Source organism: Sminthopsis crassicaudata, chromosome 3, assembly GCF_048593235.1.
Source record: "Sminthopsis crassicaudata isolate SCR6 chromosome 3, ASM4859323v1, whole genome shotgun sequence".
NCBI lineage: Eukaryota > Metazoa > Chordata > Mammalia > Dasyuromorphia > Dasyuridae > Sminthopsis > Sminthopsis crassicaudata.
In genome coordinates this window covers 642,635,500-642,662,948 of record NC_133619.1, presented here as the reverse complement: position 1 = coordinate 642,662,948, position 27,449 = coordinate 642,635,500, and the positions used below count along the sequence as shown (strand labels likewise).

The 27,449-nt window shown below is 58.9% G+C and overlaps 2 protein-coding genes across 3 annotated transcripts; both read right to left on the bottom strand.

The window, feature by feature from the left end:
* Positions 1–41: 41 nt before the first annotated feature.
* LOC141564522 (NACHT, LRR and PYD domains-containing protein 12-like) lies at positions 42–16,136 on the bottom strand. Its single transcript, XM_074307077.1, is given in 10 exon segments — positions 42–1,382; positions 1,384–1,446; positions 1,449–1,647; positions 4,956–5,126; positions 5,309–5,479; positions 6,053–6,223; positions 8,045–8,215; positions 8,684–10,538; positions 14,182–14,253; positions 15,690–16,136. Coding segments are annotated over 10 exon segments (3,207 nt in total). The 5' UTR covers positions 15,946–16,136; the 3' UTR covers positions 42–1,304.
* A 2,525-nt stretch (positions 16,137–18,661) lies between these two features.
* On the bottom strand, positions 18,662–26,971 carry ZNF497 (zinc finger protein 497). Of its 2 annotated transcripts, XR_012488646.1 has the most exons (6): positions 26,810–26,971; positions 26,139–26,517; positions 25,901–26,048; positions 23,940–24,020; positions 21,944–23,712; positions 18,662–19,679 (listed from the first exon to the last, which is right to left on the bottom strand). XR_012488646.1 is itself a non-coding variant. In XM_074307085.1 (5 exons), exons 2-5 carry the CDS (start codon positions 26,475–26,477, stop codon positions 22,154–22,156), a joined length of 2,127 nt encoding a protein of 708 aa, XP_074163186.1. In that variant the 5' UTR covers positions 26,478–26,517; positions 26,810–26,971; the 3' UTR covers positions 18,662–22,153. The 2 variants fall into 2 exon arrangements, 1 of the variants encoding a protein (XP_074163186.1); XM_074307085.1 differs by having other exon boundaries at positions 18,662–23,712.
* Between the last annotated feature and the right edge of the window lie 478 nt (positions 26,972–27,449).

Sequence of the window (27,449 nt, the reverse complement as noted above, 5' to 3'; positions counted from 1 at the left end):
GGCGCGCCGGACTCCCAAGCCCCACCCCAGTGGCCCCTGCCTGAGGCCCCCCGAGCTGTGGGCCCGGCCGGACCCCCCTCCCCCCCAGCTGTGGCGCTGGGCCCTTCAGGCCGGACCCGCCTTCCCGACCTCGGGGGCTTTTCCCAGGAGCCCCGGCCTCTTGAGGCCGCAGCAGGAGAGGAGCCTCCCTGGCCACCGCACCTCGGGCCTTCCCCGGGCTAAGCGCTGCAAATGGAATAGAAAGGAGGCCCCCCTCCCTAGTTCGAGGGCCCTGCTCACCCGGAGACTCTGCTTCTGGCCCCTGCCCCAGAGGGTGGGGGTGGGGGCGGGAAGGACCCTGCACGGCCCCCCCTCGCTGAAATCCTACCCAGACGCTCCAGGGCCTTCGGGAGCTGGGAACTCACAGTCCCCTGCCCCATCCCCAGAAGCCTGAGGCGGGGCCCTCACACACCTCTCTCCCTGCTCTGGGGGAGGCGGTGCCCCGATGTCCTGGGGCCACTTGGAGAAGCCAGGAGGACTGCCCGGAAGCAGCTTCTGTACCCCTCCCTGCTGCCAGGGGTGGAGGACTGAGGGGAGGGCTGCACAGAGCCCCGGCCCTTCGGCAAGCCCCTCCTCCCTTGAGCTCAAAGTCCCTTCAGCTCCTGGCACTTGTTTCCAGAGCAAGCTGAGTGACCCTGGCAGAGTCCCTTCCCCGCTGCCCGCCTCGGGCCCCACTTCCATCTACTGCCTTCTCTCCAGAAACGATCACGTCGCCATCTTGGGGTTCCGTCGGCCACACCCAGAGAAGCGCCCCTTATTGGAAAGAACTTGTGAAAACAGCAGAAAACACTTCGGCAAGGAGATCAATGATTGAAAAAAATCTGGGGCTTCCACACAGCGACCCCCACCTCTGCTAAGAAGTGCGGGGGGGGGGGGGGGGGGGGAGGAGGGGGCAGGGCCTTCTGTGGGCCAGGCTCCTCCACAGAGTCCGCGATGCTGGCGGTTCTTGTCCAGCGATGCAGAGACCCAGCGGGTCAGGTTCTAATGCTCCCCCGTCCTAACGCTGACCTGGCCATTGTGTTTTATGGGGCAGGCACCAGGGAGCCAAAGTTCCTGTAGAGATGGAGTGGGCAGCCAAGGGTTCTGAGATCCGGTGGTGGGGGCGGTGGGCAGGGTCCCCTTCAGGACTGCCTTTTGCTGCTCCTACTCCCCAGATCAAGGGGCCCCCAAAAGGTATAACCCGATCCTGTTGTCACTCAGGTAGGAGATCTCCAGGCCAGGCTTAGCTCTGGCCACGGCTGCCAGCTCGGCCTTGTCAGCCTCACTCAGGGCTGTCCGGAACAACCTGCCGAGATCCAGAGCGTGGGACTCAGAGGGGCTCCAGCCCCCACCCTCTCCCTCTGGAGCCCCATACTGCCCCCCAGCAGGCTGCCCGGAACAACCTGTCGAGATCCAGAGCCGGCCTGAGAGGGGTCCCACTGCTGCCCAGTCACACACCTGAGGCTCTGCAGCCGACAGCCTGGCTGAAGCAGGGCCCGGCCCAGCAGCTTGGCGCCTTCCTTCCCCACGCGGCTGTCACTGAGGTCCAGCTGCCTCAGGCTGGGGCAGCTGCTCAGCACCAAGGCCAGTGTCTCACAGCCCAGCCCAGTGAGCCCGCACATCTGGACCCTGCAGGGTGGGGAGAGACAGAGGGAGAGACATGCAGGAGGGGGACAAATAGGGGCTGTGAGGAAGACCTTGGGCTGAGATGGGGAAAGGGGGAGTGTCCAGCTGTGCACAGAGCAGGACGGGAAGGGGCTCCCGTTAGAAGGGGATTGCTGGGGCCTGAAGGGACACCCTCGAACCCCAAGGTCTCTGCTACCTGTCCCAAACCCTGTGTCCGCTCCTGCCCTGCCCTTCCCAGGCCAGCAGACTCCTGTTCTTGGTGAAGCCTTCTAACCCTAAGAAGGATGTGGGACAGGACTGGAACGCCCAGCTCAGAGACTGGGGACCCCTAACCTCAGATCCCTTCCCAGCAAGGGGACATCCAGGAGCCAGCCCCACTTCTGGGTCTCAGAGTCCTATCAAATCCCCAAGATAATAGCATCTCTCCCCCTTCCATCATGTTGGGTGGAAGGGAAGGGGTGTAATAATGAATGTGAATGGGCTGAACTCTCCCATAAAGTGAAAGCAGATGGCAGAATGAATTAAAAAAGAGAATCCTATAAAATGTTTATAACAATCATTATAAAGGTAAAAGGCTGCTCCAGCTGAAATGAAAAAGAAGGGTAGCAAACCTGATCTTACACAAGGCAAAAAGAAAAATAGATCGAATTAAAAGAGATAAGGAAAGAAGCTACATCTTTCTAAAAGTTCATAGACAATGTAGCGATATCACTACTAACCATGTGTGCACCAAGTGGTACAGCATCCAAATTCTTAGGGGGAAAGTTGAGTCAGTTACAGGAAGTAGTTTGCAGATGAAGAGTTAAAGCTATCATTTCACATCTCACACCTATCAGTCAGCTAATATGCCAGAAAAGGAAATGATAAATGCTGAAGGGGACATGGGAAAATTGGAATACTAATGCCTTGGTGGTGGAGTTATGAATTGATCCTATCATTCTAAAGAGAAATTTAGAACTATACCCAGAAGGCTGTAAAGCTGTGGATGCAACTGTATTTCCACTGGGTCTCTATCCCAAAGACATCATCAAAAAGGAAAAAAGACCCATGTGCAAAAATATCTCTAGCAGCCATTTTTGTAGTGGCAAAGAAATGGAAACTGAGGGGACGCCCATCAGCTGGAGGATGGCTGAGCAAGGTATCGGACATGAAGGTTAGGGAACATTATTGTTCTACAAGTGACCAGTGGGATGATTTCAGAGAGACCTACAGGACCTGATGCTGAGGAAGTGAGAATCAGGAGGACACTGAATGCAACAACATCCACATTGTGCAGTGACCGTCTCCGATAGATTTAGTTCCTCTCAGCAACACAGTGATTCCAGACAATTCCAAAAGACTGGTGATGGAAAATACAATCCATACCCAGAGAAAGCCTTCCAGGATCTGATCACAGATTGAACAGACTCTCTTCACTTGGCAGGGGGAGAGGGGGGCCATGCTTGTGCTTTTCCCCTTTGCTGATTCTTTGTTCAAACATGTTTACATATGGTTCTACAGGTGGAAATGTTTAAGTGCGCTTCTACATGTATAACCTGTGTCAGATTGCTTGCTGCCTGGGGAGGAAGGAGGAAGAAAAAATGGAAGTCAAAATCTTAGAAAAGTGAATGGTGAAAACTATTGATATGGCAATGGAAAAAAAAATAAAATACAATTAAGTGACTGCAATGGAGGCTGCAAGCTGGCCCCATTCATCAACAGAGGCTGGAGGGGCCCATGGTGCTCAGTGCAAAGACCTGACACCCCAGAGGAAATCCCCTGAAATCCTGCTCCTCACCCTGCCGGAGGAGAAGCCAAGAAGGTGAAGGCTACAAAATAGGCCATTCGACTGCTGCAACCTTCTCCCCAATGGGGCCTGAGAAACAAAGAAATTAGGAAATGCAGAGGGAGGCCGAAAGATGGCCAAAAGTGGGGGAAGGCAAGTGTTCTGATTCTTACAAGGGACTAAGTCAGTGGAATGGATAGAGACAATAGTAATCTCATTTAGCATGGTTCAGTATGGTTGATCTGACCCTACAAGAAGATGTTATAGGCCAGAACTTGAAACAAAGTACTGAGTGGAATTGAGGAGACAATGGTTAAATCTAGTTTACCATCGATTTCATCCTACAACAAATAATGGTTTCCTTGTGATATAATGATTGGTGTCTTCTCAGTGTACAGCATATAAGCCACAAGCTCTCAGAGCCAGAGAGCACAAGTACACTGGAAGCTCTCAGAGCCTCAGCTAGGATTCAGTCAAGGAGATTCACAAGCCCGAGAAGGCAGCTTAAGCTCTTGGAACCAAGGAGAGAGATAGGCCTCTGTTAAAGCTAACCAGGCCCCAGGAAAAGAAACAAGACTTGGAAGGAGAAAATAAAGGATTTGGACTTTAACTCCTGGCTGCATTTGTGATTACACTGAACTGAAAGCAAGGCTGCCTCCAGAAGCCCCCCAAGAAATTTGCTCCCATTACGTTTTAGAGAAGAACATTATGGGCAAGGGAGAAAGAGGAAGGGAGAAAGAAGAGGAGGGCAAGGGCGAAGGAGAGAGGGAGAAAGAAGGTGAAAGAGGGGGGAGAAAGGCAAAAGAGAGATGAGGGCAAGGGAGAAGGAGAGAGGAAGAAAGAAGGTGAAAGAGGGGGGAGAAAGGCAAAAGAGAGATGAGGGCAAGGGAGAAGGAGGGAGGGAGAAAGAAGGTGAAAGAGGGGGGAGAAAGAAGGCAAAACAGAGATGAGGGCAAGGGAGAAGGAGGGAGGAAGAAGGAGAAAGAGGGGAGGGGAGAAAGAAGAGCCAGAAAGGGGCCCTCTCTCTTGCCCCTGTGCACCAAGGGGTAGGTAGATGATGTCTGGGCATCCATAGGGCTGGAGCAATTGCCAGGCAAGAAAGGCAAAGTGGAGGCCCCCCCAGAAAGCTGGAGCAGACCCTGCTGAGGAGGAAGAGCGGCCTGGGGACACTCGTGGAAGGTCTGAGGCGCTGGGCAGCCCCGGGGCAGTGGCCGGTCCCCAGGTCTCCCCGAGCCCCACAGAGGAGTTGTTCAGGGTTCAGAGGAAGGTAGTTGGGACAAAAGGGACCGCAAAAAAACCTGTCAACCTGGACAAGAGAAGGCTGGGGGCAAGGGGGAAGATGAGGGAACCTCCTCTTGAGGGTTCAAGGTTAACAAGGGGGATGGAGGACACAAACAGAGTAAGTCTCTGCCCTCCTAAGGGAAACTGTGGAAGTTCTTGCTGCTCCCTCCTCCTGATTGGGTGGTCCACTCAGGCCCTCAGATCTGCTTTGGGGACTTCTGTCTTGTACAACTTGCTGTCACCCCAGGGGAGAAGGGGCACTTACTTCAGCTCCTGCACCTTACAGTTGGAGTGCCTCAGGCCCTGAGCCAGCTCCTGAATCCCCACGTCTTCCAGGTCGTTGCCACTAAGGAGCAGGGACTCGATGCTATTGGAGGCACTTAGGACAGAGGAGATGCTGGCACAGCAGGCGTGGGTAAGGCGACAGTTGGCCAGGCTGCAGGGCAGGGCACCGGAGGGTCAGGGGCAGGCAACTAGCGGTCTCGGGGCCAGACCAGGGGAGACCTGAATGCCCTGGCCACCCTCCCCCAGAGGAGGCCTCCGCTGGGGCACCAGCCCCGGGCAGGCTCTGGCCCCTTGCTCCCCTCCCTGAAGCCACCCGGAGGGGCCTCGCCTTACCTGAGTTCCCTCAGCCTGCAGTGGGGGGCCCTGAGTCCCTGGCACAGCTGCTGCACCCCTGAGTCTCCCAGGGCATTGTTGCTCAGGTAGAGACAGAGCAGCCTGGCCCCCAGGCTGAGCACCAAGGCCAGGTCGAGGCAGCATTGGCAAGTGAGGCCACAGTTTCCCAACCTGTACGGGAAGCCCAGGCGCTGACAGAAGTTCCTGGGGACTTCTGCCCAGATCCCCCTCCCGAGTCAGCCAAGGCCGGACCACCCAGGTGCCCCCCAAGGCGGGAACATCAGGCAACCCCCCAGGGTGGGAACACCACTCCATCGACTTGAAGGTGCCAGAGTGAGAGACAGTGTAGAGTGGTGGTTAGAGCGGTAGTCCCAGAGACAGGAAGCCCCGGTCCCACCTCAGGCTCCCATTGGCTGGGGGACGCCAGCCCAGTGACTTCCCCTCTCTGAGATTTTCAGGTGCAGAGCAGGTGGAAAAAGCATTTCTCTGGGGGTGCCCCTCCCCAAAAGAAATCCCTGATCAACTTGACAAAGAAGTCAGCACATGACTCCCTGGGAAAGAGAATCCTCCACCTGCTGTAGCCTTTCGAACCCCCGTACCATCAATTCAGACCAGATATTCCCTACCCCAAGAGTCAGGAGAGGGACCTTCCAGCCTGGTCTGGAATACTTCCAGGGATGGAGAACTCACTTTCCCAAGCCTCCATGCCAGGGAGGACCCCCGATGGAGGCTCTGGAAACTGACCTGAGTGTCTGCAACTGGCAGTTGGCCTGGCGCAGGCCCCCACACAGCAGCCCCACACCGCAGTCTCCCAGGACGTTGAAGCCCAGGTCCAGCCATTGCAGGGTCCGGCTGATGCCCAGGACAGAGCCAAGATTCTCACATGACTTCTCGGTGAGATGGCATTTCTTCAGACTAGGGGATGGACACACAAGGAATGGGGAGCCAGTGATTATTCATCACTTAGCAGCAGCAGCCGCTGCCACGATCCAGTAGAACTCTCAAGGCTGCTAATTGTACATATTGTATCATTAAGCCTTTAAAACAGGCCTAAAGTGAGTGCTCGCACTATCACCCCACTTTATAGATGAGAAAGCTGAGGCCAAAAGAGAAGGAAAGGTACTTGTCCAGGATTAAACAGCTAGTAAGTATCTGAGGTAGGACTTGAATTCAGCTCTCTCCTCACTTTCAGGTCAGTGAGCTGCCTATTGAACCATATGGCTATTTCTCAACAGCTCCTCTTCCAGCACAAGAAGGGAAAGTCCACTACTGGGTGTCCCTGGTCCCCCATGAGGCTGAGGACCATGAACGTCTCAGACTCTGGCTATGACTCTGATGCCATTTCATGTTAGCAGTTTGGGGGCAGCCAGAGATGAGGTCCTAAGGACTCCAGAATAGAAGGAAGCTTTCCTGCCACTGAAGATCTGAATGTGGAGGGTGCCATGGTCCTGCTGGGAGGCAATGCCAAAGGGGGTTGAGTCCCAAAGCTGAGAGAGATTCATTGTGCGGCTCGCCTGCATGGGTCCTTTCTTCCTCCTTATTTTATAGATGAGGGCCCAAAAGGAGGGCCCTGGTCTTCTTCCTGGAGGACAGATGCTAGTGGGGAACAGACAGCTATTTCTGCCTGTATCCCTCCTTGGGGTGTCCTCAGAAACAATCTTGTAGTCACTTGCAGAATAAAGTTCAATAAATATTAAAGGAAGAAGGATGTCCCTCATGCAACTCGACCTCCAGACATCTCAAACAGGATGTCCAGGAGACTTTTTAGACTTAACATGCCCAAAGTCAGACTCTTTCTCTTTCTCCCTAAACCTTTCCCTTTTTCTCTCTTCCCTATTACTGTGAAGGGCACCATCATGCCCCTCATCCTTCACACTTCCAATACAGAAGTCATCCTGGATTTCTCACTATTTCTCACCTATCCAGATCCAATTAATACTGTTAATTCACACCTGTTGATTTCACCTCCACAGTATCACTGGTCAATGTCTCCTCTGCATCACCTCTGTCCATTTCACCTCTGCAGCATCTCTGGTCCATTTCATTTTGTATCACCTCTGGTCAATATCACCTCTGTAGCATCTCTAGTCCATTTCACATCTGCACCATCTCTGATCCATTTCACCTCTATACAATCTCTGGTCCATTTCACCTCTGCAGCATCTCTCCAATTTGTCCCCTTTTCTCTTCTGATGCTGTCCCCACCCTGGTACAGACCCTCATCACTTCATATCTGGACTATTACAATAGCTGCTGGCTAGTGAGTGATGGGGGGAGGTCTGCCAGCTTCAAGTCTCTACCTAATCTAGTCCGTATTCTACTTAGCCACCAAAATGGTTTTCCTAAAGTATGGGCTTGAACATGTCACTCCCATATTCAATAAACACCAGTAGCTCCCTATCATTTCCAGGATCAAATATTGGTTAATCAATCAGTAAACCTTTATTTAGTGTTTACTATGTTCTCTGTTTATATTAGTGGAAGCAGTGAATTCTAGGTTCCCCTGCTATCAATCAATCATTCAATTAATCAACATTTATTAAGCATCTATTATGAAGTTTCTGATACTCAGGACACTGAGGACTCAGTACAGGTAAAAAGAAGATTTTTGGGAAGCAGGAGGAACAGTTCCTTCTGTGATGTAAGAGATAAGAGGTGGAGGAAGCAAAGACTGGGCGCTTATAGCCAAAGCAGAGGAAGTGCCCTATGGCCTTGCCCATGAGGCAAGGCTCTTACCACAGCTTCTGAAGCCTGCAGCTAGGATGTTCCAGTGCCCTGAGGAGCAATGCTGCGCCTTGGTCTTCCAAGGGGTTGTAACTCAGATCCAGGCTCGTCAGGGTATGGCTCACGTTGAGAGCACAGGAGAGGCTCTCAGCAAAATCTGAAGTGAGCCAGCAGTTCAGCAACCTGGGAAAATGCCACATTAATGGCCTTTCTCCATACACCCTCCCCCTGCCCCAAGCCAAAGCCCCAAAGAGTCAACGAATGCATCCCTCTGACCTTGAATACTGGGTGTCCCTGGCAAGCCCTGGGAGAAAATGACCCCATGCTGGTCTTCTGATGCCCTCCCTTGATCCCTTAGTCCCAACAGACAGAATCACAGAACGTCAGAAAGTTGCCCTTGGAGGGGAGCCTTTGCCCAAGGCCACAGGCGGCTAATGGTGCCGTAAAGCTCAAAGCCAAGTCTCTTGGCCAATGCAGCACACCAGGTCTGCACACTGCTTAGACATCATCAAGTCCAAAGCTCCTTTTTCAGATGAGAAAGATGAGCCCCTAGATAGAGGAAGTGACCTACCCAGGGTCACATGGGACGGAGCGTGGACCCTCCTCCTTTGTCCCTTTGCTGGGAAGAGAAGGAAGCCGGTCAGGACTTACCTGAGTGACTGCAGCGGACATCGGGGCTGCTGGAGATCTTCACATAACCATCTCATTCCGGAATCCCCCAGGGCGTCCTCCCCCAGCCCCAGCTCAGAGAGACTCCTCTGCACCCAGAGCCCAGAGGACAAGTCTTGGCATATGTCCTTGAGGGAATAGGTCCCAGTGTCTCGGTCAGCGAGACCCGGCTCTTGGAAGCCCAGGCTGGCTGCTCCCAAGCCCAGCCCGTCCAGCTCCACCGCCAGGGTGCTCCGGGAGGCTCGCAGACAGAAGGTGGCCACCAGGCCATCCATCCTGGTGTGCACTCTCACCTTCACTTCCCTGAAGCAGCCCATGGCCCTGCGGACAAACTCGGATTCTTGGGTCTCAAACAAGCAGTACAACAGCTCCAGGGTCTTTGCCCGCCCGGGGCCCTGGGCTGCCTGCTTCTGGATCCATCTCAGCAGGACGCGCTGGCTCCCCCGGGGGACAGGCTCTCCCACCATTGATTCCAGGGCACCACCCCTCTCCCGGCTGGAGAGCCCAAAAAGGAAACGGATGGTCAGGGGGAGGTCAGCCTGCAAGCCAGAGGGGCCCTTCAGCAGCGGCCCCCAGCCAGGTTGGCGGAAGGGCCAGCGCGGCCGCTCCATCACCAGGAACAAGGCCGTGAAGAACTCCTGGAAAGTTGAGTGGAAGAAGCTGTAAGTGGCCCGGCATTCGGTCTCATGCTGAAACTGATCCATCTGCAGAAAGGTGGAGACCGTGGCCGCGTCCAGCCCGTGGCAGGCCAGGTCCCTCTCCTGGAACCAAAGCCTGCGCTCCCGCTGGCCGGCGGCGGCCAAGGAACAGAGGCCCCGGAGGCCGGCGGCCGGGATCCTGGGCGGGCCGTGCCGGTCCGGGCGCACGAGGCTGGAGAGGAAGGCCACATAGATGGCCGTGGCGGTTTGCGCAGACTGGGCGGGGGCCTCGCCCCGCTCCATCTGCTGCCGCAGCCCGGTGCACAATACCCAGCACACAAGGGGCACGAAGCACATGGTGAAGAGGACCTCGTTGGCCTGGACGGCAGCCCAGGCTCTGGCAGCCTGCCCCGGCGCCAGGAAGTACTTCTCAAAATAGGCCCTCCTCTCGGAAGCCCGGAAGCCCAGGACCTCGGCCAGCCGGGGCTGCTCCAGCAGTGGCTGCAGCTTCTCCAGCGCCGTGGGCCGCGTGGTGATGAGCAGGGAGGCCTCGGGGAGCAGCCTCTTGCTCAGCAGGCTCCTCAGGTGGACGTCTACCGGCTGCTTCTCCTCCCCTGGGACATGGGGGCCAGCCTTCTGCTCCCACGGGCCCCACAGAAGCTCATCAAAGCCATCAAAGACAAAGAGCAGGCGTTCGGGCCGGGCCAGCAGGGCTGGCACCGGGGCAGGCCCGGAGCCTGGGCCTGTGGCTTCCAGCCACCCTGACAGCAGCTCGGCCACGCTCAGGGGGGCCAGCACCTCCACGGTCCGGCAGTTGACATAGAAAACGTAGTCAAAGCGGCCGGGGTAGAGAGTGCCCGCGGCCCAGTCCAGCAGCACCTTCCGGGCCAGGGTGGTCTTGCCAATGCCGGCCACCCCCTGCAGCACCACGGTGGTGATGGGGCTGCCCGCCTCCCCCATATCGGCATCAAAGAGAGTCTCCAGCTCGATGGGCCTTCGGTGCTCCTCCCTGAGGAGGCCGTGCAGCCCTCCAGAGGCCAACAGCTCCTTCTCTCGGTGCCAAGGACTGGCGTGGCCCTTCACTAGCAGTAGCCGTGTGTAGTGCTGGCTCAGGTTGACCCATTCACCCAGGCGTGCGTTCCTCTCCTCCAGGACCTGGAATTTCTTCTTCACCCGGGCCCGGTACTTTTCCGCATGACCTGATTTGAAGGCAGGAAGAATGAGTGGGCCGGTCTGGCCAGCCAAGCCCCCCTATTTCGCCATTTCCCAGGCAGGTGATTCTGGGGGGGGGCTGGGCCATCATGAAGGGTTTGGAGGACCTTCCCTGCCCCCTTCCTGGGGGGCCCTCATCCCGCAGCTTTGACCCCCTGGACCTCCCCGCCTGCTTCACTGAACCTTAGGACCCCAAAAGAAAAAAAAAGCTGGGAGTTGTAATAATTGAATCTTCAAACATAAAGCTAGAGGGGTGAGAACACCCCATTTTGTAGACACTGAGTCACAGAGAGAGGAAGAGGTCGACCCGAGCCACTCGAAGCTGTGATTCAAACTCTAGGCTTCTGACACCATAGTGGCGTTGCGCTGAACTCCCCGGGCCGCGGGTTCCTCTAATCAGAATAGCCGCAAAATCCTATGCTTCTAAAATGAGTCTCATCTCACAATGAATTAAACAAGAGAGAATAAAATTAAAATAAAGACTCCGGGGGGGGGGGGAAATGGAGAAGAAAGCACTGGGAACAGAAGTTCAAAGGAAAAGAAAGATGAGAAAAAAACCCCAAGAGAGAAAAAAAAGAATAAGGCAGGTGCCGTGGGTCTGGTCAAGCCCACTTCCCAGCAGATCTCTCCTGGACACACCTTGTCTTGAGCAGTGCAAGGACCATGCTAAGAGAGCACAGCCAGTGGTGCGCTTCAGCCCAGACACTAAGGTAAGGAAACCCAAAGGGAGGCAGGACCCAGAGAGCAACAGGCCCATCAGAGACACGGAAGGAAGAGTGCTGGGCAAACACGGGAGCCAGAAGGAAGAGTGATGGGCGAACACAGGAGCGGGAAGGAAGAGTGATGAACAAACGTGAGAGATGGAAGGAAGAGTGATGGGCGAATGCAGGAGCCAAAAAGAAAAGTGATGGAGGAACACAGGAGTCAGACGAGTGATGGGCCAACAGGGGAGCTGGAAAGAAGAGTGATAGGGGAATGTAGGAGCCCGTTTAGGACCTCTTCTTTTCAAAAAAACAGAAAGCTGAGGAAATGACATTTTTCTGGCCTCTAAAACCCTGTCCAGAATCCTCAGAATATCTTCTTGTAAAAGAAAGATGGCTGCTGGTTAGGAAACAACAAGGCCTTTCTCAGGGAAATGGGTTAAAGCTGATTACCTATAATATCCGGGCTACCTTTCTGGAGATCCTTCGGACAGGCCTTGGTCTCAGCAGGATAAATACCACGAGGATGGTCAGGAATAGAATCTAGTGTCTTTATGGTCTCCCTCACTGTCTATTCATTCTTACTGACAGACCTGTCCCCAGTTCTTTCAGCCCTTAAATCCCCTAGTACAATTACATCATTACAGCATATAAGCCAATCTAGAGTGAGTAAATCATTATATCAGATTAGAGTGACTGTACCATTATATCAGACTAGAGTGACTGTATCATTATGTCAGACTAGAGTGACTGTATCGTTATATCAGATTAGAGTGACTGTACCGTTATATCAGACTAGAGTGACTGTACCGTTATATCAGACTAGAGTGACTGTATCATTATATCAGACTAGAGTGACTGTATCATTATGTCAGACTAGAGTGACTGTATCATTATGTCAGATTAGAGTGACTGTATCGTTATGTCAGATTAGAGTGACTGTATCGTTATATCAGACTAGAGTGACTGTATCGTTATATCAGACTAGAGTGACTGTATCGTTATGTCAGACTAGAGTGACTGTATCATTATGTCAGACTAGAGTGACTGTATCGTTATATCAGATTAGAGTGATTGTATCGTTATATCAGACTAGAGTGACTGTACCGTTATATCAGACTAGAGTGACTGTATCATTATATCAGACTAGAGTGATTGTATCATTATGTCAGATTAGAGTGACTGTATCATTATGTCAGATGAGAATAACGGTATCACTATATCAGACTAGAGTGACTGTACCATTATATCAGACTAGAATGACTGTAATGTAATATCAGATTAGAGTGACTGTACCGTTATATCAGACGAGAGTGACTGTATCATTGTGTCAGACTAGAGTGACTGTATCGTTATATCAGATTAGAGTGACTGTATCGTTATATCAGACTAGAGTGACTGTATCATTATGTCAGATGAGAATGACGGTATCACTATATCAGACTAGAGTGACTGTACCATTATATCAGACTAGAATGACTCTAACGTAATATCAGATTAGAGTGACTGTACCGTTATATCAGAGTAGAGTGACTGTATTATTATATCAGACTAGAGTGACTGTATCGTTATATCAGACTAGAGTGACTGTATCATTATGTCAGATTAGAGTGACTGTATCGTTATATCAGACTAGAGTGACTGTACCCTTATATCAGACTAGAGTGACTGTATCATTATATCAGACTAGAGTGATTGTATCATTATGTCAGATTAGAGTGACTGTATCATTATGTCAGATGAGAATAACGGTATCACTATATCAGACTAGAGTGACTGTACCATTATATCAGACTAGAATGACTGTAACGTAATATCAGATTAGAGTGACTGTACCATTATATCAGACGAGAGTGACTGTATCATTGTGTCAGACTAGAGTGACTGTATCGTTATATCAGATTAGAGTGACTGTATCGTTATATCAGACTAGAGTGACTATATCATTATGTCAGATGAGAATGACGGTATCACTATATCAGACTAGAGTGACTGTACCATTATATCAGACTAGAATGACTCTAACATAATATCAGATTAGAGTGATTGTATCGTTATATCAGATTAAAGTGACTGTATCGTTATATCAGACTAGAGTGACTGTATCGTTATATCAGACTAGAGTGACTATATCATTATGTCAGATGAGAATGACGGTATCACTATATCAGACTAGAGTGACTGTACCATTATATCAGACTAGAATGACTCTAACGTAATATCAGATTAGAGTGACTGTACCGTTATATCAGAGTAGAGTGACTGTACCATTATGTCAGACTAGAGTGACTGTATCGTTATATTAGATTAGAGTGACTGTACCTTTATATCAGATTAGAGTGACTGTATTGTTATGTCAGATGAGAGAGACTATATCGTTATTTCATACTAGATATATATGAACTAGAGAACCATGATCACATCAGTTCCACTGACTTAACCCCTTGTTGCAAGCACACTTGTCCAGAGTTCCGTCCCTCTACACTCCCCAGCCTTTCCAGCCCAGATCCCTGGCCTGGCTGCCATCCTTGTCTCCTGGGCCCCTGGAAGGCATCGTGCTATCCTTCTCCCTTGCAGAGGCCCCTTGGTTCATTTCTGAAGGGAGTTAGGGGACTAGTCCTGGGCAGAGAGGGAAGATAAGCTGGTAATGGAATATTCTTCAAAATTCACCTATTTTCATGTTTTCTGTTTCATGTTCAAGATTCCCATAAATAAGGCTGTGGAGGCCCCGGAAGTGCAGGAAGCCCTGGAGGCCATGGAGGCCCCGTGCTGGCTCCTTCTGCCCAGCTCTCACCTGAGGCTGAGTGGAGGAGCCGGGCAGGGGGAGAACGTGCCTGGGAGGTCACAGGTGCTGCCGGGATCCATACCCAGCTTAGGGCTCCCTACTGTTCCACCTGGACCCTTGGAGCCCCCCAAGGCACAGACTCACCTGGCTCTTCTGTCCTTGGAGACGCCTCGTCCCCCGACTGTGATCTGTCCCCACCGAGGGCCTCAGCAGCATCTGAGACAGAGGGGACAGGGGGAGGGGGGAGACAGGCTGGAGGTCCGGCAGGCTGGGGGTGGCCCCGGCCTCGGCCACCCCTCTCCCCCCGCTTGCCCGCCCAGCGCCCGGCACTGAGCCGAGAGGCGGATGGAGCTGAGCGGACGTGCCCAGGGTCACCCGGCTGGCCAGCGTGGGAAGCCTCCCTGGTCCTGCCTTCCTTCCAAGGGTCCTCAGCCGGGTCTGGGCCCCACAGCTCCCGGGTGAAGCGGGTGGGCGGCTGGCTCCTGACTCGGGGACGGCAAACACCCTCCCTTCAGTAACTGAGCCCCCAACCCCCACAGAATCCTACCCTGGGATCATGATGACCCCCATGTGGGGGGACTCAGGTAGGGGAGACCCGGGGCAGGGGGGCTCTGAGGCAGGGGACACCCGGGGCAGGGTAAGCCAGGCTTCTAGACTCCAGGCTCCCAGGGGTGTGGAATGCCAGCCTCCGGGCCCAGGCCTGAAGCCAAGCGGCTTGTGCTGGGACCCTGACCTCCCGCCCCAGGGGCTCTGGGACCAGACTCTGGGGCTCCGAGGGCAGCCCCGTCCCCTTTCCAGGCCTGTATTCCTGTGTTCCCTGGAGGAAGGCTGGGGGCTCCCACGCCCCTCCCGCCAGCCCTTCCACCTGTCTGGGATCTTCTGTTCCATGGATAACTGACCCCCAAGGTGGAGCTGCCTCAGACAGGGCTGCTCTGATCCCCCCCAGCCTTTGACAGCCCCCTCCACCCAGCACCAGCTCCAGGGCAGGATGCTCAACAACCTGGAGACAGGGCCTCGCCCCCTTCTTGGGAGGGGTTCCAGCCTGGGGTGCTCCCACCCCTCCTCCCCAAGTATTCCAGCCTGGGGTGCTCCTCCCCCTCAGGGTCCCAAAGTCTGGAAAGTGGGCAGGTTCCCTCGTGGTGCTCCCCACCCCTCCCCCCATTCCTGCCTGTCTCCCAGAGTTGACAAAACCGTTGCCCCCCCCCCCACCCCCCCCACCCCCCCCCCCCCACCCGGGTTTAGGATGTTAACCCTTTCCATTTTTCACTTCTCTCCCAGGAAACCTCAGCCCAGCCCCCAGCGGCAGCCCAGGAGTGGGCCCGACTGGCTGGGCGGGGCGGTCCCTCCCAGAGGGCGGGGCTGCCTTACCTGGGGCGGGGCATTTTTGCCTGGGGACCGCGCGCCCATCCCTCCCTGAGGGCGGGGCTGCCTTACCTGGGGCAGGGCGCCCGTCCCTCCCTGAGGGAGGAGCAGTTTGCTTGGGGGCAGGGCGGTCCCTCCCCGAGGGCGGGGCTGCCTTACCTGGGGCGGTGCGGTCCCTCCCCGAGGGCGGGGCAGCTTTGCCTGGGGGCGGCGCGCCCGTCCCTCCCCGAGGGCGGGGCTGCCTTGCCTGGGGGCGGGGCGGTCCCTCCCCGAGGGCGGGGCTGCCTTACCTGGGGGCGCAGCCTCCTTCCTGGCCAGCTCCCAGAGCCGCCTCAGGCCCATCTGCCGCCAGGCCCGCAGGGCCAGTCGCCAGGCGCCCCCGGCCCCGTGGTGGGTGACCAGGAGCCCGGCCAGGTCCGCGGGGTCCGCCTTCTCCAGGCGGCCCCGGGGGAGCCCCCCCGCCGCCACCGCCAGCTTGAACTTCTTGAACTCCTGGGCCGTGAGCTCCTCCAGGTAGCTGGCCAACAAGAACGCGCTGCTCCCCATCCCGGCGGCGCGGACCGAGCAGCGGTTCCTCCCCTCTGTGTCCCAGCGGGGCCCTTCCTCCCTTCACTGGAGGGCCGCGTCCGCCCCTGCACTCTGCCCGGGGGGCTGGGCGGTGTCGGGGCGGCCGGAAAATGAGGAAACAGCCTAGAACCCACATCTTCCCTTCCCGGTTTCACAGCGGACAGAAAAAAAACAGCGCCCCCCACCCCCCCCTTCCCGGCGCCCCCGCCCCCCACTGGGCAGCCGGCTCCCGGGGCCTCACCCTCCCCATTGTCCCTGCCCCCACTCCCAAGGGCAGAGGTTCAGGGGTTTCTGGCCCACGGGACAGCCCCCCTTCCTGGGTCGCTAAGTGGGCCCCCTCTTTGGGCCAGCTCAGCCACCACTCTGGCTCTTCCAGGGAGCACGCCGGAGCCCACCCCAGCCCCGCCGGCTTATGGCAGTTACTAACAGTTCCTAAATTCGGCGGGGGGGGGGGGGGGGGGGTTCAGAGGCTGGGCCCCAAGAGACTCCAACGGTGGCCTGACCCTGAACCCGGCCCGAGGGGCTGCTGGCTGTTTTTATTACCGGAGCCCGTGGGGAAGCGGCGGCCCCCCGAATGGGTGGGGTAGAAGCCTTCTCCTGACCCCCGCGGCCAGAAGGAGCCCCGCTCTGGGGCTGGCTGGGGGAAATCAGGCTTTGACTCGAGAGAGTCCCGAGTGGGGGGGGGCTCTCAGAGGGGAACCGGGCCGCACTGACCGAGCCCCCTCCCCCCACCCCCCCACTGAGCCCTGGCAGGCGCACTTATTAATCACCAACCATACACCAGCATGAAGAGCCTGGCTTCTAAGACCTGAGTTCACCCCAATATCTTTGCCAAGAAAACCCCAACTGGGGTCACAAAAGGAACCCCCTGAGCCAAGCACCGAGCTGACCACTGGGGACGGCAAAGGAGGGGGCTGAGAGCCCCGGGAAGGGGTCCTCACCAAGTGGGATGCGCCGGAAGCTCCGCCCCAGGACCCAGCCCCCCCCCCCCCCCCCGCCCCCCGTGGAGCTGCCCTGTGGGTGCCGGTTTGCCCCACGGGGGTTTCGGCCCCTCTGCCTCAGTCTCTCCCAGACCCACAGCGGGAGGCCAGCCAGCACCATGCCGGAGCCAGCTCAGAGGGCCCAGGGAGGCAAAAGGGACCCCTGCTCAAGGGGGCCCCCCGAGGCCTGGAGCAGGAGGGAGCCCTCCACCTCCCAGACTCTCCGTTGGAGCCCACGTCCACCCCTTGCCCCCTCTCCCTTCCTCGTCCCTTATTCTAGATCGAGTGCCCCCTTCCCCCCCACTGCAGGGATGCCCTCCATCCTCCTCCCCCCAGATGGCCCTCCATCACCCCCAGCTCCCACTTGCCCTCCATCCCTCCCCGGGGCCCTGGCGCCCCTTCCATCCCTGCTGACTCTGGTCCCAGGATGGCGTCTCTCCGCTCCCTAACCCCTTGGACTGCCTGCTGCCCCCCCATTCCATCCCAACTGCCCCCTCCAAGTGACCGGAGGCCTCAGAGGGCCAGATGCACCGGCCTTTGCTCAGGGCCCGTCCCCCGCAGCCCGGGGCGCAGCTGGGCCCTCTCCTCTCGAGGGGTTGGGAGAGCCCTCCCTGGCCATCGTCCTCCCAGCTCTCGGCCGCCCCCTTCCCGGTCTCCTTGGCTGGCTTTTCCTGCCCTCTAACCCTGGGCGTCCCTCAGGACTCTGGCCCGGGGTGACTCTCCGCCAAAGGGGCTCCAGCATCCCTTTCCCTCCCTCTCCCTCTGCCGGCTCCCATCCGTGCCCCCATGTCCGGCTCGATGGCCAGGAGACATCTTACCCTCAGAGGGTCCCAAATGGAACTCGTTCTTTCCCATTTAATCCCCCTCCTACCCCAAAGTCCTTCAGCTCCCACACAGAAGTCATCCTGGGCTCCTGGGTCGCAGCCATCAGATCCAACATGGCGCCCCGGGCTGTGGATTTCCCCTCTGCAGCCTCCCTCCCCCATACCTGTGGCACAGCATCCAACCAAGACCCCTCCGTGACCTCAGTGGCTCCCCATCGCCTCCAGAAGCAGACGAGCCATCCTCTCGGCCCCTTCCTGAGCCACCCCTCAGCTTGCCAGGCTCCCCACCCCCAGCAGTGACCCCGGCCTCCTGGCCCTCCCTCCATCACCGGCTCTTGGCATTTTCTCCGGCCAGGTCCCACACCAGGAATGTCCACCCTCCTCCCTGCTGGCATGGGGCACATGGGCGCAGGCGTGTCGTCCGTGTCATCTGCCCCCCCCCCCATCAAAGCAAAACCAGTCTGACCCATTCCCCCGACGGACAAAAGCAGGAAGGTTCGTCTGGCACAACCTCGTAGTGTCACCTTTTCACAGGGCTGCCAGCTCTGTAAGGAACCGGAGTGCAGGCTCTAGAACCCAAGCAAGCATGAGGTCCAGAACCCAAGCATGGGAACCAGAACTCAAGCGTGGGGTCCAGAACCCAAGCACAGGGTCCAGAACCCAAGCATGGGAACCAGAACTCAAGCATGGGGTCCAGAACACAAGCATGGGATCTAGAACCCAAGTATAGGGTCCAGAACTCAAGTGTGGGGTCCAGAATCTGAGCACAGGATTCAGAACCCAAGTACAGGGTCCAGAACTCAGACACAGGTTCCACAGTTCCCCAACCAAGGCACGTCCGAGGCTCTCCCGCACCCAAAGGACCAGCCAACAAGGGAAGGAGCTCCCTCAGGACCACATGAGCAGTTTAATAACCCCAGCGGGTTCCTCACATAGGGACGGTCCCCCAGTGCATTCTGGGACAGACTGTTCAGCGGATCCCCCCAAGGACCCCCGAAGGTTCCCCAGTCATTACAGAAGGCGAAGGGAGGAGGAGCTGCCAATCAGGCTCAGCAAGCAGTTCCGATTTGGGGTGTGGGTTCCCAGGCTCCAGTGCACGTGGGGTGAGCACCACCCACCGAGCTCGTGAGGGGGACGCAGTGAAAGAGGGTCCTGGCCGCCCGCACCCAGTTACCGCATCCTGCTCATGGCTCTCCCCTGCAGGACCCCCCAAGGCCGTGGGTGGTTGGACACATGGGGGGTTCTCTGCCAGGCACCCCCAAATCCCCTTTGCAATGGCTTCTCCCACAGGACCCCCCCAAGGAAGGCTCAGGCACTTGCCTGGGATTTGGGGGAAGGGGTGCAGCCTGAGGCTCTGAAGGGGCCTCCTTGGTCAGCGGCCCTTCTCCAGCCTGGGAGCGGGGGGCTGGCCCCCCATCTGCCCACACGCCTCCCCCTTTGTGTCCGGGGATGACGGCCTAGGGAAACGGCCCTCCGGGTGTGAGTCACGTCAGGCAGACACCGGCCAGGCTCAGCGCCTGCTGCTCCCAAAGGGCGCTTTCTGGCACAGAGGTGAGAGGGTTATGGCCTTGCCGATCCCCGAGCTGGAAGGGGAGCCGCCGAGGCGGCCTGCCCTCTGACCCTCTGGCCACAGTGGGAGCCTCCTCCACTGCCAGGCCCAGCCCAGAGTTCTAGGGGTGGCCATGAGGAGTCCCCGGGGACGAACCAGCCGGCACCGAGGACGCTTACTGAGAAGGGGAGACCGGCCCTGTGCTCCAAGAGCCCCCAGACTGGACCCCAAGCAGCCTCCGGCCACTCCCTGCCAGACTCTCCTCGGGTCCGCCTCCTCGCTGCATCCGCTGCTCTGATGACCAGCAGGCTGGCCTGCCAGGGTCATCACTGGTCCGGTCCGCCTCCACTAATCATCTGCCTGCGATCAGGGTAGAAAGAGACAAAAATCAACAACGGCGTGACTTGTTCCCAGTGGACAGAGGCCCAAGCGAGAGATGGGGCTAGAGAGGCCTCTGGATTTCCTCCGGCCTCTGGACTACCTCGGGCCTCCGGGACTCCCTTCAGCCTCCAGACTCTCTAGCCTCTGGGAAAAATGCTGGCTGTTCCCCCCAGAGTACCCCCCACTGTGGACTCCCTACCCCCAGACCTATCTATGGGACAGAGCCAGGAAGAGCTGTCACCCCCTAAGCTGCAGTAGCAGCAGGCCACGAGAAAATGGGGTGAGCCCCTAAGAGACTGAGCCCCCCAGACAGCAAGTACTGCAGGCGGCTGGGAAGGGGGCGGCCACCAGGGCACATGCTTCTGGTTAGGGAACAAATGGGTGGACCTTGACACCCCAGGATCAAGCTGGGGCTTCTGCGTCCAGAAAGATGTGACCCAGGGAGACCGAGGACTGGGCGGGAATGACTGAGGAGCGAGGTCCCGGGCCACAGGGAAAGGCAGGACCGGCCACAGAGGCCCGGCTCCTTTCTCCACGTTGTGCTCTCCGCACGGGCCTTGCCACAGAGGGGAAGCTTCCAGGCGGCCAGGGAGGGAGGACTCTGGGTCATCCACCATCTGGGGACCCAGGGCGGAGGAGCAGCGGGCTGCGGGGAGGAGTGGAGTTGGATCCTGGGGGCCTCAGGGGATTCATGGAGGTGGGCTTAACCTGCACGTTAGGGAAATGACTGTGTTCCAAGCATCGCAGTAGAGAGTGCTGGCAGGGCCCGGCCAGGAGGCCGCCCTGCTCCAGCCGTAGCCCCAACGGGTCAGAGGAAAGCACAGACGGCTGCACCTAGGTCATAGGGAAGGGGCCACGTGTACGGACATATCAGCAGCTCCTCTTTCTGGGGGGGCCCCAGCAGTTGGGCAATGGCCGGACAAGTGGGGGTCTGTGAGGAAGACTATAAGGAATGAAGAACCCGGGATTTCCAGAAAGCCTGGCGAGACTTCCGGGAGCTGGGGCTGAGAGACCTGGAGAGCCGGCCCGAAACCAAGACTACTCCACGATGACTCATGATGATGACTCGGATCTCCTCAGGGATGTGCCGGCTTGGGCGATCCCAGAATGGGCCATCTGCATCCGAGCCGGGAGCCCGGCTTCCTTGCTCCGTGTCCCCTGTTCTGATTCCCTCCTCAGCGTGTGCAGCCGTGTGGGAAGTGACTGCTGTCTTGTGGAAGGAGGGAGGGAGGGAGGGAGGGATGGGGAGAGAAATCTGGCCGTCCGGATTGGACACAAATGAATATCAAAAACGCTCTTTATGCGTGATTGGAGAAAACCACTCAAGTGCAAAAAAGCCCCGAAAAGCCAGACGGCAGCTGGGGGCGAAGAGGAGGGCCCCCCTCTGGGGCTCCCAGAGATGGGAGCCGGGAGCCTTGGAGACACTCAGGATGGTGGGGGTGACCCGCACAAAGGTCCCGCAGGGCACTGGGGAGGGGGAGACGGGGAGTGCCGCGGCTGGAGCGCGAGCCTGGAGGGCCGGGGAAGCCGGGCGTCTCAGTGGCCAGCTCACCCCCTTCACCAATCGGCTCCAAAGGAAGCTCTCCTGGGGCAGGAATGGCTCCACCTCCCCAGGGCCGAGGCAAGGAGTGAGAGGGAGGGGGCTGGGCTCTGCCCGCTGCCCTTCTAGAGAAGCTTGGGGGCCTGCTGCGGCTGGCCAGCAGGGGATGGAGGGGGGCCCTGAGACGGAGGGAAGGAGCCGAACAAGAGGCTGAGGGGCCTGCGGGGGGTCTCCCAGCCCCGTCCTTGCCTGACGATAACCTGGAAAAGGCAGGGAAGCTAACAGAAATCGAGGGATGCAGATACGGGGGTGGGCTGGGCAGCATGGTAAACCTCACCTTTCCTGTCTGGAAATTGGGGATAAATCTGAAGGACTTCCTTCACAGGGCGAGTTTGGGGCTCAATAAGGCATCTGGAATGCTCTAAGGTGGGGCAGAAGTCAGCCATTCTGAAATCCCCACTAATGGAAGCCCTGGGGCCGCCATTCAAGTCCTGCTCCCTTGCTTCGGTAGACACCCCTAGGCAGCTCTCTGAGGGAAAGGGGAAGAGCCCCGGAGTTTGGGAGTCAGCTATGGTTAATCCCTGGGAAGATACGCAGGATTGCGAGTCGATGCCCGAGATGAGGGGAAAGATGGGGGCGCTGGAGGACCGGGGATACGCCCAGGCTTCTTCCCAGACGGGCTCCCCGGCTGCAGCCAACCTACCTGTGGAAGACGGCTGAGGAGGGGAGCTGCTCGGCGGTATCGGCTCCGGAGGCTTGTGCGGACCGGCCGAGGAGGGACCCCTCCCACACTCTGGTGGCATTTCGGCTGGGTTCGGGTGGAAGGAGCCGGCCGGGAGGGTTCCTGCCTCCTATGGCGGGCGAGGGAGCCTCCCCCTCGGCTGGCTGGCCGGCCTGCGCCCAGCCTTTCGGATCACGGCTTCAGCGGCAGCCCCGCGTGTCTCTTCTGGTGCTCGTTGAGGTTGGAGCGGTGGCTGAAGGGCTTGCCGCACACGCCGCACTTGTAGGGCCTCTCCCCGGTGTGGATCCGCCGGTGGCTGATGAGCTCCGAGTTGCGGACGAAGGCCTTCCCGCACAGGCTGCACACGAAGGGCTTCTCCCCGGAGTGAAGCCTCTGGTGCTGTCTCAGCTCGGAGCTCCCGCGGAAGGTCTTGCCGCACTCGTTACACGCGTAGGGCCTCTCGCCGGTGTGAATACGCTGGTGGTGGACCAGGCCGGAGCTGCCCTTGAAGGTCTTGCCGCACTCGGCGCACTCGTAGGGCTTCTCCCCGGTGTGGATCCTCTGGTGGCTGATGAGGTTCGACCGCTGGCTGAAGGCCTTCCCGCACTCGGCGCACTCGTGTGGCTTCTCCCCGGTGTGGATGCGCTGGTGCTCCGTGAGGTTGGAGATGAGGATGAAGGCCTTCCCGCACTCGGGGCACTCGAAGGGCCGCTCCCCGGTGTGGATCCGCTGGTGCTGGATGAGCTGCGAGCTCTCGCGGAAGGTCTTCCCGCACTCGTGGCAGGGGTAGGGCTTCTCGCCGGTGTGGATGCGCTGGTGCTGCCGCAGGCCGGAGCTCCTCATGAAGGCCTTCCCGCACTGGCGGCACTCGTGGGGCTTCTCCCCCGTGTGGATCTTGAGGTGCTCGATGAGGTTGGAGCTCTGGCTGAAGGCCTTCCCGCACTCGTTGCACTCGTGGGGCCGCTCCCCCGTGTGGATGCGCTGGTGCTCGATGAAGTTGGAGTTCCAGTTGAAGGCCTTCCCGCACTCGTTGCACTGGTAGGGCTTCTCGCCTGTGTGGATCCTCTGGTGCTGGATGAGCGTGGTGCTCCTGCCGAAGGATTTCCCGCACTCGTGGCACTGGTAGGGCTTCTCGCCGGTGTGGATCTTCTGGTGGTGGATGAGCTGCGAGTGCGCCCGGAAGGCCTTCCCGCACTCGCCACACTCGTAGGGCTTCTCGCCCGTGTGGATCCTCTGGTGCTGGATCAGGTTGGAGCTCCAGGCGAAGGCTTTCCCGCACTCGCGGCAGGGGTAGGGCTTCTCGCCGGTGTGGACTCTCTGGTGCTGGAGGAGGTACGAGCTCTGGCTGAACACCTTCCCGCACTCGTTGCACCTGCAGGGCTTCTCCCCCGCGTGGAGCTTCTGGTGCTTGGTCAGCTCGGCGCCCACCTTAAAGCTCTGATTGCACAGCTCGCACACGTGCGGTCTGGCTGCCACGGGCCCCCGCCTGCGGGCGACCCGACCCGGCTCCCCGCCCTGCCCCACGTGGGCCCGCGCCTTCTCGGCCCTCTCGGGGGGAGGCTTCCTGAAATCTCTTTCCGAAGACGGGGACCTCTTCAGCTCCTCCTCCAGGAAGGGCCCCCCCCCACCATCCCAGGCTCCTCCGCACTGCACGCCCTGGGAAGCCTCCCACCTCCCTGCCTGTGACTCTCCTTCTTCGGACACTTCCTGCTTGGGAGCCCATTTCTGGTCCTTGGTCTCCGTCCCACAACCTGAAAGTAGAAACAGAAACGGCCAATGTTCCCCTGGCCTGGGCGGTGTTGGGGCTACGGCGAAGCACAGGGGCAATGACTGCCGGGAGAGGAGGGTGATGGGCCTGGGTGTTCACACACAAGAGGGAAAGGGTCACAGGGGCCAGCGGCCCTCAGAAAGGAGAGCGGACAAAAGGGCCCCGGCAGTGGCTCCGCTGAGGGACGCCCCCCCTTCCTCCCTCACCCACCTGCACTCCTGTCTCCAGGCCGGTCCAGAGCCCCCAGCTTGTCCCCTCCTTCCTGACTGATGGTCACCTCAGAGGTGGAAACTGGAAATGAGGCAAAAAACAGAGAGAGCACAAGGATTTGTCTGTGCTTTGTCCCCAACAGCTCGAAGGCCCCCCGCAGGAAGAAGCTCATTGTACATGTCACCCCCCACCAAGGGCAGAGCCAGCAGCCTGGAGCTGTTGGACTGGACAGGACAACAGAGATCGGAGCACACCGGCCCTCCGACGTGGGGCTGAGCCTCGGGGAGGGGGCAGCCACCCCGGCCGCCAACTGTCCTCCCCGCTGCCCTGGCCAGGCCCTCCCGCAAACACAGCGACCCGTCCCGGGGACGGATGAGTGAGGGGAGCCCCGCCTGGTCTCCCCCATGGTTTCCCTGCTGCCTGGGCCGGCAGGGAGCCCCAGCCCCCTCCTCAGGTGCATTTTTCGTCAGCCAGAGGCCTGTCACTAAGGGCACGTCCACAGCTAGACTTAGGCCCTCGCCACCTCAGGGTGCAGGGGCTCCTGGGAAGCCAAATGAGGTCGGGAGACCAACGATGGATCCCACAAGTGATTCCCATGGGGAGACTCCTTCCCCAGGCAGGAGAGAGCCGGACTAAAGGGGAAAGATTTCTGACCCAGCCATGTTTCACCTAATTAGGCTCACCCAACACAGGGCTCGGGTGCTGAGTCCAAGGTCAGCCCCGCCCGCAGCGGGCCATCCCAGGGCCGGGCACACGGGAGGGGCCGGAGGAGCACTCTTTGCCAGCGGATGATCTAATCACCATTAAGGCCAACAGGAGCACCAGAGGGCGCCCCCTTCTCTGAGCCTGGCTTGGGGAAGGGCTGAGGGGGGAGGGTGCAAGGAATGGAGACCCAGGGTTTGGAACACTGGACCGACACCCAGCCCTCTTGCCCCGCCCCCGCGATCCTCCAGGGCTCTCCTCCTCTTTCCTGCCCCTCCCTCTTTTTCTCCATCTCCTCTGTCTCAGTCTCTCTCCTGCCCTCCCCCTCTTCCCAGCACTCCCGGCCAAAAGCAGGTCCAGCAGAGACTTCCTGGTGGGACAGCCAACCAGGGCAGACGCTGAAAGCGACGTCGGGCCCCCAGGCTTAGCGAAAGCCTCGAGGCGGAAAGAGGGAGAGAGAAGGGGGGCCTCGGCAAGAAGCAGCCGAGGGGGGACCGACCAGGGAGGCTGGAGGTCCGGGGCAGCCCCCGGCACCTTCCCTGACCGACTGCCCCCTTGGCTCAGCGAGGGAGGCCCTGGGAAGCAAGGATGGTCCTCCCAGGGAAGGAGAGGCGGTGCTGCCGCCTAGCCACGCCTACCCAGCCAGTGAAGAGCAGCAGGGAGCCTGGCCCCGCCCTGAGGGAGGGGCCTGCTACCTGACCCCTGTCCCACCTCCCTGGAGGGGGAGCCTGCTTCCTGACCCCGCCCCCAGGAGCCTGAAACCCGGCCCCGCCCCAGCCCTGAGAAGAGGAACCTACAACCTGGCTCCACCCCCTGGAGGAGGAGCCTGCGGCCTGGCCCCGCCCTAACCGTGGAGGAGGACTCCGCAACTGGCCCTAGAAGATAAGCGCATTCCTTCTGGGCGGGGCCCCCAGCTCAGGGGTGGGAATTTGCAGGAGGTGGCTCCTGCCAATTTGAGGTAGAACGGGCTGCTCCTGGATCCACCGGCCTCCCGGCAGTGGAGCCCCCGCTATTAATCAAAATTCATTAATTTTGCACCTGGTAGTTGGCAGGAGTGTCCAGAGCGCGGAGCCCGGAGCGCCCTCCAATTCTTTGCAGCGATGTGGCTCAATAAAGTCCCTGCGCCTCTGTCTGCCTCAGTTTCCTCGGCTGTAAAGCACTTAGCACGGAGCCTGGCACACAGTAGGTGCTCTATGCACCCCAGGAGGGGAGGTTGAGGCTCTGGAACAAGGGGCTGAGGGCAGGAGTGACCCACGTACCTGGTGGGCGTCCCAGGATCCGGCTGAGCGGCCCGGGAGAACTGGGCCATGCAGAGGCCGAGGAGCCGCTGCTGACCCTGGCGTCCGCCTGGGGCACCTCGGGGGTCTCCTCCACCAGCACCTTCTCCCTACGCGCACCGACCGCGACCTGGAGACCAAGAAGGCAGGGATGTGGGGCGGGGCTCTTCGGGGCTCAGTGCAGCCCCCCCCTCCCGTCCTCAGCCCCAGTATCCCACACCTGCAGGCCCTCCACCAGGCTCACAGCCTCCTCGCCAGTCTCAGGACACTGCTCTCGCACCCAGGCCTGGATCTCGGGGGGCAGGACGCTCAGGAACTGCTCCAGCACCAGCAGCTCCAGCATCTGCTCCTTGCTGAGGCTCTCGGGGCGCAGCCACCTCCAGCACAGCTCGCGCAGCCGGCCCAGAGCCTCGCGGGGGCCCGCCGCCTCCTGGTAGCGGAAGGTCCGGAAGAGCCGGCGGCACGTCTCGGGGCCCCAGGTGGGGGCCTCCTGCTTCCAGGGACCCCATGGGGCAGTCTGGGGGTCCTGGGGGGCTGTGGCCCCCCACCCTACAGACATGGTCCTTCGTGGAGGCAGTGGAGGCTTTGGCAGAGCAGGCCTGAAGAGACAGGGAGAAATGCAAGGTTAGAGGGGGCTCCCCAGGGCTGGGGGAGGGGGAGGCCCTGAGCCCTCCCAACACGGTGGGAGGGGAGGGGGGAGCAGCTGGGAGAAATGTGCAGAGATAGAGATGGAGAGATAGGGAGATGAGAGATAAGGAGATACAGAGACAGGCAGAAATAGGGATAGATGCAGAGACAGTGATGGAGAGATAACGAGATGAAGAGATAGGAGGATGCACAGAGATGGGGAGATGCAGAGACGCCCCCCGCCCCCTCTCGCGCTTTCCTCACCTCAATTTTTGCTGTCCCGCGCCGCCCGGAAGTCGCTCCTCCTGAGCCCCGCCTCTTGGTGACGTCACTTCACGATCTAGCGCCGCGGTCGGTCCCTAAGTCCCCTTCTATCGCCGTCCCGGTCCCGGGCCGCTCTGGGCGCTCGGGAGGACCAAATGTCTCGAATCCTCCAGCCCTGGCGTGGAGGCTTCTGGGAAGACGAGGTACGCCCGCCCCTCCCCTCCCCTCCCCGGGGCCGAGCACTTGGAGGGCGGGGGCGGGGCTGCCCCTGGCTGTCCTGCCTCCCTTTCCCCGGGAATCCCCCCTGCCAAGTTCCCCTTCCTCCCGGCCCCGGAGGCCGCGGTGGGTCCCGCAGGGAGAGCGCCCTCCGCTCTCCAGCCCGGCTTGCAGCGCTTCTTGCTTTCTTCCCGGGACTTGGGCAGAGAAGTCTGCGGGGGTCTGCTTGTTCGTTGCCGGGGTGGGGGGGCGCTGCCATCCCTCCGCCAGCCCCCGACCCTCCCCCCCAGACGCCTGCCGTCCTCCCCGCGCCGGGGGCGGCCCGCCCAGCAAGGGCTCGCCCGGCCAGCTTCCCCCTAAAGACTTTCAAGGGGATGGGACATCTGTGAAATGGGGGCAAGAATTGCAGCCTCCCTCGAGCGCC

Bases quoted from the DNA above. Each gene is read 5' to 3' on its own strand.
- ZNF497 (XM_074307085.1), bottom strand. From the start codon at position 26,477: ATGTCTGTAGGGTGGGGGGCCACAGCCCCCCAGGACCCCCAGACTGCC. The intron at 26,049-26,138 runs GTGTGGGATACT...CTTGGTCTCCAG, and splicing joins GCCTGGTGGAGGGCCTGCAG to GTCGCGGTCGGTGCGCGTAG. The intron at 24,021-25,900 runs GTACGTGGGTCA...CCTCATTTCCAG, and splicing joins GATCCTGGGACGCCCACCAG to TTTCCACCTCTGAGGTGACC.